Source organism: Erythrolamprus reginae, chromosome 9 (assembly GCF_031021105.1).
Source record: "Erythrolamprus reginae isolate rEryReg1 chromosome 9, rEryReg1.hap1, whole genome shotgun sequence".
Lineage (NCBI taxonomy): Eukaryota > Metazoa > Chordata > Lepidosauria > Squamata > Dipsadidae > Erythrolamprus > Erythrolamprus reginae.
The window spans coordinates 21840907-21854179 of NC_091958.1; the positions used below are offsets into that span (position 1 = coordinate 21840907).

At 43.9% G+C, this 13273-nt stretch overlaps 1 protein-coding gene across 1 annotated transcript; it reads left to right on the forward strand.

The window, feature by feature from the left end:
* Positions 1-499: 499 nt before the first annotated feature.
* ATMIN (ATM interactor) lies at positions 500-8522 on the forward strand. The gene is made up of 4 exons (XM_070760445.1): positions 500-815; positions 2834-2959; positions 3602-3801; positions 6126-8522. Exons 1-4 carry the CDS (start codon positions 510-512, stop codon positions 7957-7959), a joined length of 2466 nt encoding a protein of 821 aa, XP_070616546.1. The 5' UTR covers positions 500-509; the 3' UTR covers positions 7960-8522.
* The last annotated feature ends 4751 nt before the right edge of the window (positions 8523-13273 follow it).

Genomic DNA, 13273 nt, shown 5'->3' on the forward strand with positions numbered 1-13273 from the left:
CTCGTGTGTTGTTGTGGTTGAAGTTGAAGTAGTTGAGAGGAAGAACTTATCAACCTATGAAAAAGAAGGCAAAACTTTCGAATAACGCGAGTCATTTCATGCCCATTTTGGAGGAGCCCCACAAGCCGTTAGAAAGGCACGTTGAAGTTCCCAAGGCGCCTTCAGAAACCTGCCCAATCAAATGTACCTCGACCAGAACCAGGCGAGCCGCCCTAAGTAAACGGGCGGCCGCATTAAACCCGCACCCACTGATGAGAAACACGGATGAATGGCAGGCTGCAATCCGGTCTGTCCCACGTGACCTCGAGCCCGGCGGAGATCTCTCCCCCTCCCCGCTCATGAATATTTAGAGACGCCTCTTCCATATCCATGTAGGAGCGTGAGAAAAGAGGCGCGGCGGCTTCGCCCCCTCCTCTGGAGGATGGGGCGGGGCCGCCGCGCCGCTCTTTTCCCACGCGTCCCTCATAAATATGGAAAAGAGGCGTCTCTAAATATTCATGAGAATATTCATGAGTGGGGAGGGGGAAAGACCTCCGCCGGAAGTGCCCGACCGGTCGAACATGGCGGCGGCCGCTTCTCCTCAGCCGCCTCAGCGCGGGGATATGAGACGGGGCCTCGGTCGTCCCCGCCGCCCGGCACCCCGCGACATCGGCCAGAGGCCGTCCAGCCCTCGGGAGATGGTGACGCCCTCGGTGACGGAGCTGTCCCGGGCTGTCCGCAGCAACATCCTCTGCACGGTGCCCGGCTGCGGCAAGCTGCTGCCCAATCCGCCGGCGCTGAGCATGCACCTCAGCAAGGCCCACCGCCTGCAGCAAGTAAGGCCTTTCCCACGACCCCCACCCCCACCCCCGGCCTCTCTTTCCCTCACATGCCCCACCCGGGGTCCGCCTCCTCTCCTCCTTCCCCCCAACAATGACTAGCCCCAAATCCTCTCACCCCTTTTTCCAGCTTCTGGTCAGTCTCCTTTGGGGGACCCACCCCACCCCCTGTTTCCCTCCCTTTCGAATCAAGGTTAACAGTGACAGAGTTGGAAGGGACCTTGGAGGTTGGTTGATTTGTTATATACATTGCTCAAAAAAATAAAGGGAACACTTAAACAACACAATATAACTGCCGAGTAAATCAAACTTCTGTGAAATCAAACTGTCCATTTATGAAGCAACACTGATTGACAATCAATTTCACATGCTGTTGTGCACATTCAACTTTGTATAAAACAAAGTATTCACTGATAATATTTTATTCATTTAGATCTAGGATGTATTATTGGAGTGTTCTCTTTATTTTTTTTTTAGCAGTACAGTGTATATATTTCTATGGTGCCCAACTCTCTAGGGCAGTGATGGTGAACCTTTTTTTCCAAAAGAGCGTGAATGTGCACTATCACGCATGCACAAGTGCCCACACCCATAATTCAATGCCTGTAGAGGGCAAAAGCAGCTTCCCACCCCCACCCAAGAAGCCCTCTGGAGGCTTAAAACAGCTTATTTCCCAACTTCTGATGGGACCAGTAGGCTCGTGTTTAACCCTCCCCAGGCTTCAAAGGCTTTCCTGGTGCCTGGGGAGGGTAAAAAAGGTCACCCTCATCCATTACACACACACCCCGAGGCTCTCTGGAAGCCAAAAACACCCTCCCAGAGCCTTTGTGCAAGGCAGAAATCAGATGGCCGGCACACACATGCAAGTTGGAGCTTAGCCAGGGCATTGGCTCACGTGCCAGCAGATATGGTTCTGCATGCTACTTGGGGCACCCGTGCCATAGGTTTGCCATCACTGCCCGAGGGCATGATGGCAAACCTTTTTTCCCATGGGTGCCCAAAATGCATGCGTGTACGCTGTTGTGCATGCATGAGTGCCCACACCCATAATTCAATGCCTGGGAGGGTGAAAAGGGCCTCCCCCTCTCTCTGGAGGCCCTCTGGAGGCCAGAAATGACCCATTTCCCAAATTCTAAAGGATCTAGGCCCATTTTTTGCTTCCCTGGAGTCTGGAGAGGGCAAAAAAAGCCCTCCCCCATTCCCCCAAAGGTCTTTTGTAAGCTGAAAATGTCCACCAGGCTTAAATTTGTCAAGGTTGGAGGCCCCTGTTTTAAGGAATATCTTTATACCTGCGGTCAATCACTGCCAAGTCTCTCTCAATAAGCTAAAGAATGCCAAGTGGGGGGGGGGGGGGAGATAATGGATTGTAACATCAGACATCTTGGGTGGTGGTTTTTTTTCCTGGTTGTAATTACTTCATCTTGCTTCAGAGTATTAATAGAATGAAAAATTTGAAACAGTCAAAAAAAAATTAAAGTGTTTGTTGACTTGGGAATTATGCTTCTGACACTGCCTCCAGGGCTTTTTCTCGCTAATGTATTTATTTTGAACCATCCCATTAATTATTTTTGCTATTGGCTTTTTGATTTTGTTTGGAACATTTTAGGCTTCCCTTAACAAAACTACTGTGTTGGGTATGGATCAAAAGAATGGTGTGGTGTCTTGAATGTTCAGACCCTTTGTGGTAATGTGATGCATTTCAAACAGCTATATAAGAATTACATTTGTTGAGGCATCCTTGGAAGATTTGGCAGATAGGATTCTTTATTTTACTATAAGCCCCTCCCCTGCAGGGATTTGTCTTTCTCAAAATTGGGGTTTAAGCATGCTGTCAATAATTCTTCCTTCCTGTGAAAAACAGTCAGAAGTCATTTTTTTCAGTGTGGTTGTAACTGAAGGGTCAGTAAATGAGCTCTTGTAAATCGAGGATTACCTGTAACCCAAAATGTAGCTTACCTTCCAGCTGCTTCTTAATTCTAAAATGTGTTTCTTTTTATCAATGTGTGTCACTTCAGGATGGAAAAATATATCCTGCAATGAGGAAAGATTTGAAAACGCCACAGAAATACTACTGCTGTCCAATTCAAGGTTGTCCTAGAGGACCTGAAAGGCCGTTTTCACAGTTTTCTCTCGTAAGGCAGGTACGGTATATAACTACATTATTTTAAAATAAAATCAATGACAAGTACAGTGGATGGAATGTCATCTCAAAGAGTTATGCATTTTTTTTGCTGAATTAAAGTTTTTATGTAAAAACATTCATATGTATAACAAATCTGCATGCCAATGCAAGATCTAATTGTAAATTAAATCCTTACTGTGGGATTAACGTGATATAAGAGAAAACTTGATTCAAATAAATGAACAAGCAGCAGAGGCATGAATAGTCCAGAAAGTTAATTTGCTCAATCTTTTGAAATATAAACTTAAAAGGGTGGTAGTGATGGGACTTTGTGTTAAATATGTTACACATTTTTTCTTTGGTTATCCTGAATCTAAATACAAATAGAGTTTTGTTCTATTCCAATAATTTTGTGGCATTAAGTAAAACTGTTAAATCCTAAAGTATCTGTAGCATCCAAAGTGATCACTGAATAATAGTTAATTATAGTAAACAAGTATGCCTGTTAAGAAATAGGTAGGGTCTAGAAAGATTTCAGTCTAAAACTGAAAAAAATATAGTAGTTTGAGAATGCTAAAATAAATGATGTGACTAATAATCTCATTGGTTCTAAATTGCTCATCTATATCCCTGAAATTTCCCTAACATTTGCTTGTTTCAGCACTTCATGAAAATGCATGCTGAAAAGAAGCATAAATGTGATAAATGTACCAATTCGTACGGCACTATATGGGATTTGAAGCGCCACATTGTGGACTGTGGCAAAATTTTCCAGTGTACCTGTGGGTGTCCCTATGCTAGTAGGACAGCATTGTTATCTCATATTTATCGGACACAACATGAGATCCCGGTTGAACACAGGTATGGCAGCATTTTCTAATTATCTCCTGCACATTATCGTTTAATGACCCCATAATCCCTTGCAGGATGGAGTCTGGGCAACTGAATGGAGCTGGTAGAGGATTTAATGGCCAGATGCCCTTCCTATCACCAATGTAGAGCTTTGTTCAGCAGATATATTCTCCTATAGACCACCATACCACACTGTATCTCCTACACATGCACATATTAATTGGAGGAGGGGTTAAAATTTGGGAGGAGAGTTTGGTGTTGGTAACTGCCAGTAATGGCTCCTCTATCCTGCTCTTGGTTTCATTACTGCTCATAACTGTGTTTTTCTTGGTCTTACATCCATGCATCCCTTATCAGATAGGCTACCACTAACAAAATCTTTCCTTTCTCTAATGCTACACAATGCTGTGTGTTGTTCTTCTGTTCCCTAGAAGTGCAAATGTGACCATCGCTTATTTCACCCAAATAGTTTTCACCGTGGGCTTTTGAATGTTGTATGAATTGAAGAATACAGCACCAACATTGTATTTCATTAATGTTCTTGGTTCATTTCATAAAAGATGAGTACATAATGTGATAAACCGCCCAGAGTCATTGGATATGAAATGGTAAAAAGAGATAATAAGAAAATGATCAAAGACAAATAAAATCAGATGAAAAAAAGGTCATGTTTATTCATTCAGTTACGTAGTTGCATTTTGGAGTGGAAGGAAATGCACACTAAACACAAAAGCATGGGCTTGTGCTTTGTCTATTGCATAATCTTTACTCTTAACTCCTTACCATTTCATTTTAGAGATAAGAATCACGGTTTGGGAATGATTTTTATAATGGAAAGCTGTTCTTGCTTGTGTTCTTTGTCAGTAGGCTCTAACCTCTGGCAGTGAATGCAATGGTGTGTGGAAAGGACTTTGGGAGACAGCTGGGAAGACAGATAAGAGGAACCTTAGCTGTAAGAGGAATGTTGCCATGGCAAATGTCTCAGAAAGGAATCCTCCCAGTTTCTTGAACTGTGGAAGTGATGGGGGAGAAATGTACAGTGGTACCTCGTGATACGAACCCCTCGTGATACGAACCTGGGGTTCAGAAATTTTTTGCCTCTTATAAACTTTTTTCGGCTTACGAACCCACCGCAGATCGCAAAATGGCGCTCCTCTGGGCGCTGCTGCCTGGCTGTCACCTTTTAAAACAGCCGGGGGGCTTCTCGGCATTCTCCCGAATGCCGAACCCGGCAGTTCGGGTTCCGGAGACCGCCGAGAAGCGCCCGGCTGTTTCAGAAGGTTACAGCCGGGCGGCGGCGCTCGGTGGAGCGCCATTTTTGCAATCGGTGGCGGCGTTTTCAGCCGATCTGGAGGCTGAAAAGGAGGTGGGGAATCCCAATAGGGAATTCCATGGGCGGAGCTTTGACGTCACAAAGACGTCCGACCGGTTCATTGTAAGGTTACTTTAACAGAAAGTTCATTTCTCTCCTGTCACCAACCAAGGAACTGAAGATTCTTTCTGAGACGTGTACCACATCCACATTTTTGTTAAGCGCTGAGATGCCTTTGACCTGACTACTTCTCTCAAAGTGGCTCTCCTTCCTGTGTCCGGAGGTCATCCTCACATACTATTAAAGTGATGGATTATATCCATGATGGCAAACCTATGGTACGCGTGCCACAGGTGGCACTCGGAGCCAAATGGGAAGGCATGCGAGACTTTTCTGTTTCAGCTCCAGCACGCATGCACGCACTGGCAAAGCTGAGTTTTTGACCTTTGGAAAGGCCGTTTCCTCCTCCGGAAAAAGAGGCAAAAAAAAATCCCTCAACGGACAAACCGGAATTTCGGAAAAACGCATTTCTGGTTTGTCCATTTGGGCATATTTTTTAAAATCTAACAGCAGTGGCAGGGGGTGGTTGAGCCATATCGGTATGAAACCACTGATTTTTGGTGATTTTTCCCCCCGGCCTCTCTGTGTGGAAAAAGCCCTCAGCTTCGCTTCGGATGAAGTTTAAAGGTCAGCATTAAGACAAGGGAGGGCGGGAGGGCTTCTTCTGACATGGAGGCACCGGGGAAAAAATCACTAAAAATCACTCCCTACCAGGCTTCAGAAAGGCCTGTGCGCATGCATGAGGGGCAATGCGCGGGATGGTACGCATGCGTGGGGAGAAGGGGTGTAGGCATGTGCATGTATAATAACACACCCACACCCACTCCTTTTGGTACACGAACCAAAAAAGGTTTGCCCTGACTGGATTATATGCTTTCATTTTCCTTTTCTCGAATTGGGAGCAGTGGGGAGACTGTGCTGCAGTACAACCACATTTCTAACGATTTATTAATGTTTACAGGGATCCGCCTAGCAAGAAAAGGAAAAGTGAAATTTCGCTGTCTAACTGCCCACTGGAAGAAAAAACCACAAACAGGATGTCTGCCAGCCTCCACAGCCGATGTGCCAGCACTGAGGATTTGGAGATCCCGGAGATCAAGTTGGTAGCATCCTCCTTTGAGGATCCCAGCCAATCTTATTTTACTCAGCAAGCTCAGGCACAGCCCAAAAATACACCAAAGTTTCTCTTGCCTAAGCCGAAAGTGGGTTTGGTTAAGCTTCCTGTAATGCAGCTGACTCAGTTGCCTATCTTGGTGCCAGCACCGAGCTCTTCTGTGAAGCCCGTTGTGGTGACCATGGACGAGAAAGGTTCTGTGATGAGTACTGTTCACTTAATGCCTCTGCCAGTCAGAATTATGATACCCGCTCTGGAGACCGAAGCCCTTCCATTGAAAACCCCCTCAGCCCTTTCCAGAACCAAAGGTGCCGATGGTACTAAGCCAGTTAGCACAGGCATCCAGGTGAATTTAGGCAAAGCTGCTCCCCCTACTCCAGTCCAGGACCTGGAAGCTCTGTGCTATAAAGACAGGATCTGTTCCACAAATGTTCAAACTGACCTGTCGTACTTTTCCCAGAACTTTGTGCCTTCCGCAGCTTGGCCTCCCGATTCCTCTGTGTCCTCTTGTTCTCAGACAGACCTGACTTTCAGCTCCCAGGCATTGCTTCCGGTTAGCGTAGAGACCCAAACCCTCTTACCCAGCTCAAAGCTGACTTCCTCCATAGCTGCTCAGACAGATGTGCTCACTCAAGCTTGTTTTCAACCCTGCGGGATTTCTCGGGAGACTCAGACCGGCAAGTCCCAAAAACGTATCAATGGGAACATGCACATGGACCAAACTGTCACGTGCAGCAGTCTTTTCAACAGTGTTGATTCCTCGTTCCCTGATTCAAACCCCATGACTCATCCCGGTGTCCCCTTGATGGCAACCAATCTGGATCAGAATATGCTACCGCAAGGAAACTGCAAAACTTTGAGCCCAGACACAAAGTGTGAGCCATTGATCAGCTTCAACTCACCAACAAACAGTATCCTTCCCCAGCAAATTATGACAGACAATCAGACGCAAACCATGGAGCTACTGAATGACCTGGAAACCATTTTTTCAAATAACTCCACGGGTCACTCGTTGGATAACCGCAGTCTTTTAATGGATACTCACTCCAACCCTGGCCTTCCCTTAAGCTCCGTCTCTACCCAGAATGCAGGGATAGATTTTGACATTGAGGAATTCTTTACAGCCTCCAATATCCAAACTCAAACCGAAGAAGCTGAATTGGGCAACTTGAACGTGCCCACTTTGGAGTTCCTAGACATTGAAACCCAAACAGATTTGTTTTCAGACCACACTACCCAATCCTATACCTCTAGAGGTAATTCTAATTTCTTAGGCTTAGAAATGTTTGATACACAGACTCAGACAGACTTAAATTTCTTCTTGGACACTCCATACCTGCCTCTGGGCAGCATCTTGAAGCCTCCTGCTTTTCTGATGAGCGCGGACTCTTCCAATACAGAAACCCAAACAGAAATGAGATGTCCTGACAGTGAGATCTGCGATAATATGTCAGACAGCAAAGTCCAGCTGAGCAGTGCTGAAACGCAAACCATAGACAGCTGCCTTGATACCCTAGGCAGTTTATTTCTCACCAGCAATGAAACTCAGACCGTGATGGATGATTTCCTTTTGGCTGACTTGGCCTGGAATACCATGGAGTCACAGTTTAGTTCTGTAGAGACACAAACCTGTGCAGAATTGTGCTCTTTGCTTCAGGGCTCCAGCAAAGCAAGCTGTTGAGTATGCTATAGCATTTTGAGGGTTAAATTATAGGGGGAAGGAAAATGCGGATGATGTTAGCTCTACTTAATGTAACTGACTATAAAGCCTTGGTTTACAGATCTTGTCAAATTGCAAAGTACTTTCACTGTTGTGCGTTGTGACTAATTTAAACCCTGTTGCATATTGTTACAGTCGTACGTTATATTTGGACACTTTATAAAGCATCTGCTGCTTGCCTCTGCTATCCTGACTGTATGTCCACATATCCACAAGTACTTCGTACATCGATTGTAATCATGCCTGCCATCTGACCTTGACACTAATGTTAAACCTGCATTCTTTGAGAATTAACAATAGGACTACTGAGTCAATACAATGCCCCAAGTTTAACGCTGTAACTTTTCCTTTTTAAATTTTTTCTTATTTTCAGTGTTGGTTGCCCATGTTTGTAAGAAGTTTATCGCTTAAGAGGTCTCCAGCCTGTTGAATGCAGTCTTCAGCGTATTGATCTGTTATAGTCGACCAGTTCTGCAGCCATGTCAGTCTCAAATGTTATTAAATGTAACTTTCTAAGAAAAGGAGCCACAAAGTCCATGAACCAGATTTTCTTTTAACTTTTGCCTGTGTATTTTTCACTGTCAGGAAGTGAATAACATTGTCTTAGAGGCCCTGGGTTGACCAGATATCACACAGTTTATGTTTGGAGTAGGTGCAGCTTGCTACTAAGAAAACAATGAATATCTTATAGCCAGATTTTAAAACAACCAAACCTGTGTAATCTCAATATCACAATTTGGGAGCTGAACTCTATAGATCCAAAACTTCTACCAAGTACAGAAAATAAGCAGAGGAACGTATGCATGGAATGGAAAAGGAGTCACTCTAAAGATACACCGTGAAATTCCTTTTCAAAATGCATATTGAATTTAACAAGTCTTCAGTTTCTGGTTTAAGCATAATCTTCGGGGTTGTCCAAGATTGTTTCTTGTTCACCCTTATTTCTGCTGGACTTGCTTGTTTAGAACTTTGCACCCTCTTTCTAGAGACAGATATGTCAGCTAATATTAAAACAGCTGCTTCCAGAACACTTTTCTTAAGACAATTGTTTAGAAAGCCAAGAACAGGTTTACAGTTCAATCAAGTCATTTGGTACATCTACAGATACTGCAGGAGTCTTTATCAAAGGCCAGGTGACTCACAAAGATCTCGACATACTGTTGGACTGCATTGCAAGGGTGAGTAAACTCTTTGATTTTTCTGTGAAGCACTGGATTCTCTGAGCACCATTGTAGTTTTGCAGAAGCTGAAAGGATGTGATTTTATTGATTCTAGCTCTTCCAATAACTAGGCAAAATGAAAAGAACCATTTAGTGTGTTTCTGTTGGGAGTCTGCACAAAGTTAAGTTTAGTTTAGGATCAAGACTTTATTAAAGAGAAAGATTCCATTGAATTTCTTTAGACATTATTCTCTCTAAAGTTTCCATAGTTAGTAAGATTGCTTATCTCCTTGACAATCTGCCTTGGAAGAAGGTTGTGGGTTGTTGAACTGCTTAAGATAAAGAATGGCAGATATAATTTAAAGAAAAAGTTCTATGATTTAGAACTGTGTGGTTTACCCTCCAAAGGATGTTTTGCGTGTGGTGGGAAATGAAGGATTATAATGAGACATGGATCAGTGACCGCATCAATCCGTAAACACTATATTTGTGTGTGTACACATAGTATGCCATACAAGTTGCTTTTATCAAAGAGTAATTGCCTATACAAAGAAGTGTCGGTATAGTTTCATATTTCACAAGAAAGAAGCATCTTACGTTTTTACTGTAGATTTGGGAGAACAGTTAGGATGCACAAGAACATTTCTAATCCTGCTAAAGCATCAAAAGCCGACACTTGTGCCTACAAGCTTAATGCAGTCTGCATATAGAAGCACGTAGCCCAGTAACTAGAATTCAGAATGCAATGCCTTTGCTTGCATGTTTGATAGAAGTCCTCACAGCATCCCTGGATCTGCCTATTGTGTCTGTTTCAATATAGCCCAAACATTTGTGTATTAATCTTAAGTGCATTAACTAAGGCTTTGCTCAACTAGCTATCTTGTTATTTAAAAGTAGCAGCACCGATTCAGTGGAAGTCATGTTGATGTATAAGCTGTTCCTTGATGGTGGATTTAAGGAACTTATTTATAGAAATAAAAAAAATTTCTGGTACTGACCAGGTTATTTGCCTTCTGTGCCCTCGTGGGTTCTTTCCAACTGCTGCATCATTCAACCCGTGTTTTTAATCCTTAAAGTTGAGGGGAAAAGAAAGTGTCATTCTTCTTGCGCTAGACTTGAAATCTATGTCTATGCAGAACTGAAAAGAGTTGAGTACACTTTGGAGATCATACATTATCAATACAGATACCCTATATATTGTACATGTATTGAACCAAGTGTGCAAACCAAACCATTGTAATATGGGTATATCAGTAGGGAAGGAATACCGTAGGTCTTTTATCTCAAAACTGTAACTAGTATTAATAACATAAATAGGCATTTCAAGCAAATAATTAAGAGGCAGATGTAGCTTGTTTTTGTCAACAATATACTGAATGTAATTTTTTAAAGGGGTTGGTTGATTGAAAAACAGCTCATAAAAGGGGATAATTACCTGCGATATCAAAACTTCAGGACGACTTGTAGTTGCAGACATTTATCTTTCTACAACTATCCTGATAATATACCATTAAGCCAAGTTAATGATGTTCTGGATCTTACTAAATGCATGCACAGCCATCATGATTTTTAAAAAATCTGGATATTTCTCATTGGCAGATAAGACCAGCATATGGCTAGAAATGATCCTACCAAAATTAAATGCTATGGCATAAGATATCAAACTTCCTTTGATAAAGTCTTATGAGTCACATATAAGGATGACGTTCTTCTATAAGATAACCCATATTTGAACAATAGACTATGTAAAGTGATGGAAGATATCCATTTTTGAAACAAAATCAGCAGCTCTTCCTAGTACCCTTTTTCATGTGATAAACACCTTTTATTGGTTCCTAAATTTAAATTTTGTTTGTTTGTTTGTTTTATTTTTATGCTGCCCTTCTCCTTAGACTCAGGGCAGCTTACAACATGTTAGCAATAGCACTTTTTAACAGGGCCAGCATATTGCCCCCACAATCCGGATTCTCGTTTTAAAGGATCTAGTCCTGTTTTAATGCAGTATCAGAATTAATGAGGGCTAAAACTTTAATTTAATCTTTAGACATCAACAATGAATCTAGTCCTGCAGCTTGCTCATTAAACATGAATGCAGTCTTACAAGTTGCTCTCACATAAGGACCTAATAAACAACAGTTGCAAGCAACTACATGTGAAATATTTGTATGAGAAATTTTGGTGCTTCCTTTCTCACAGGAAGAAGGGTGTCAAAATATTCCTTTGCCAGAGATCTGACTCACATGTTTTAAATATCTGAAGACAGATACTTTACAGTTGTATTTAAAACATTGCAGATGGTTAATACATAAAGATATTAAGGAGCCAGCATTCAGGATGGGTTGCCCTCGTCCACTCAGTATGAGGACCAAATCTGTTACTTTTTGCTGGATCCACCCTCCTAGGACCCAGCTTTGATGAGACCGAAGAAGTAGAGTCGATGTGGCTACCAACTGGACACAATCAACAACATGTAGGCTCCCTTTCCTGAACCCACCAAATAGACAGAGGCCACCATGCAAAAAGTCAGTCCAAGGGAAAAAAGGAACAAACAACGACAACCACGCCAGTCCAACAAATGAGTATGCAGAAATAGACCCTTAAGAGCAGGGCTGAATGCTGACTCTGATGATGAGAAGAAGCATATCAGGTAAGACCAATGCCCCTTCTCCATCATGGGTAGAACCAGCATTCAGGATGGGACCTTCCAAAATCAAAAGTCCCCCAGGTGGGCATAGTCCAATTCAGTGAGACTCCTTGTGGACCCTCTGCAAGACTCTGGCCAAAGGCCATGTCTGCCCACATGTGTCAATTTTGTAATGGCAGATAAATTGAGAAGAGGAAGTCTACGTCACCACCCGACAAACCACCAAGGGTGCCCAGGCTGCCGATGTTGCCGCACTATGTATAGATTTGTTCCTGGAGGAGTCTCAGCCAAATTAAGGAAGTGCGAGCGAAAAAGAAAGCCAATGAAAGCCAATGAAGATGCCCCTATTGCCCAAGCAGCCGCCTGGTGGGCCTTGATAAGGGCCTGCTCAGTTCTTCTGTCTTCCGGCCTCAACAATTCTTCCAACATGCCCAGCATAGCGGTTGGCATATGAAAGGCAAGAACTGGAGTGTCAACCGTAGGGACGTTGAGAAACAAGGCTAACTCTGGAGCTACATTGAAGTCGAGCAAGGTAGCTATAGAACGCTGGAACCTTCCACTGTCTTTGGATATTGTCCAAGAAAAGTTGCAGTGCTGGGATGAAGTCCACCTCCAGTGTGAACTCGGGAAACAGCAGATCAATTGCAGAGATGTGGAGTCCACAGCAGAAGTAGATGGGCTATCCACCCCGAGCCGATCGAGCCTTGTAAAGTAAAGACTAGGGCCAAGGAGGCCTGCTGTTCCTGTGGCATATCCTCGTCCTCCCTGTCCAAGTCAAGCAAGGACTTCTGACCATTGAGATCTGAATCACCGGAGTAGCAGCCTGGGCTTTGATGATGAACATTGGTCCCAGGACAGATCAGGGGCCTCTGGGAGTTGACTGAGGCAGGACCACTCAGAGACTAGACATGTGGCAAGGCCCTGTTGCACGGCCGCCGCCATGAGGACCTGTAAGTTGGCTGTGTCCAGGGAAACTGGGGCTACTGGGGCAGGAGCCCTGACGTAGAAGGCATCGCTTGTGTCTTGGAATTGAGGGGAAGTTCAGAGGCTGGAGAAATAGAAGGCCTTGAAAAGCCAGCTAAACCTCAAGGGTCTGCAGAACCGCTATACAATGCCAGATTATCTAGGGATAAGTTGTGTCCTGACGGGCGTGGGGTCAGTTGCTCAGAGTCTTGGCCCTTTAAAGAGGAGCCTTTATCGTGGGAATCGTGGCCCACAGCCTTGTTACAGGACTTTGTCGCTGCGGCACTCCATCCTCTCCGTTTCCTTAGAGCTGCGAGCACTATGCGATGATTCCTTCACATACTGACTGGAAGTACCAGGTTCATCCTCCTCTGGGGCTTGGTGATTGGTTTTCTGCAGCTGCTTGACCCAAGGCTTGTCAGAGGAATCTCCAAGTTCCATGTTGCTGTTAGGCTCTACAAGCAGCTGAAGAAAATGGCTGCCACAACTAATGGTTGGGAAAGGGCAG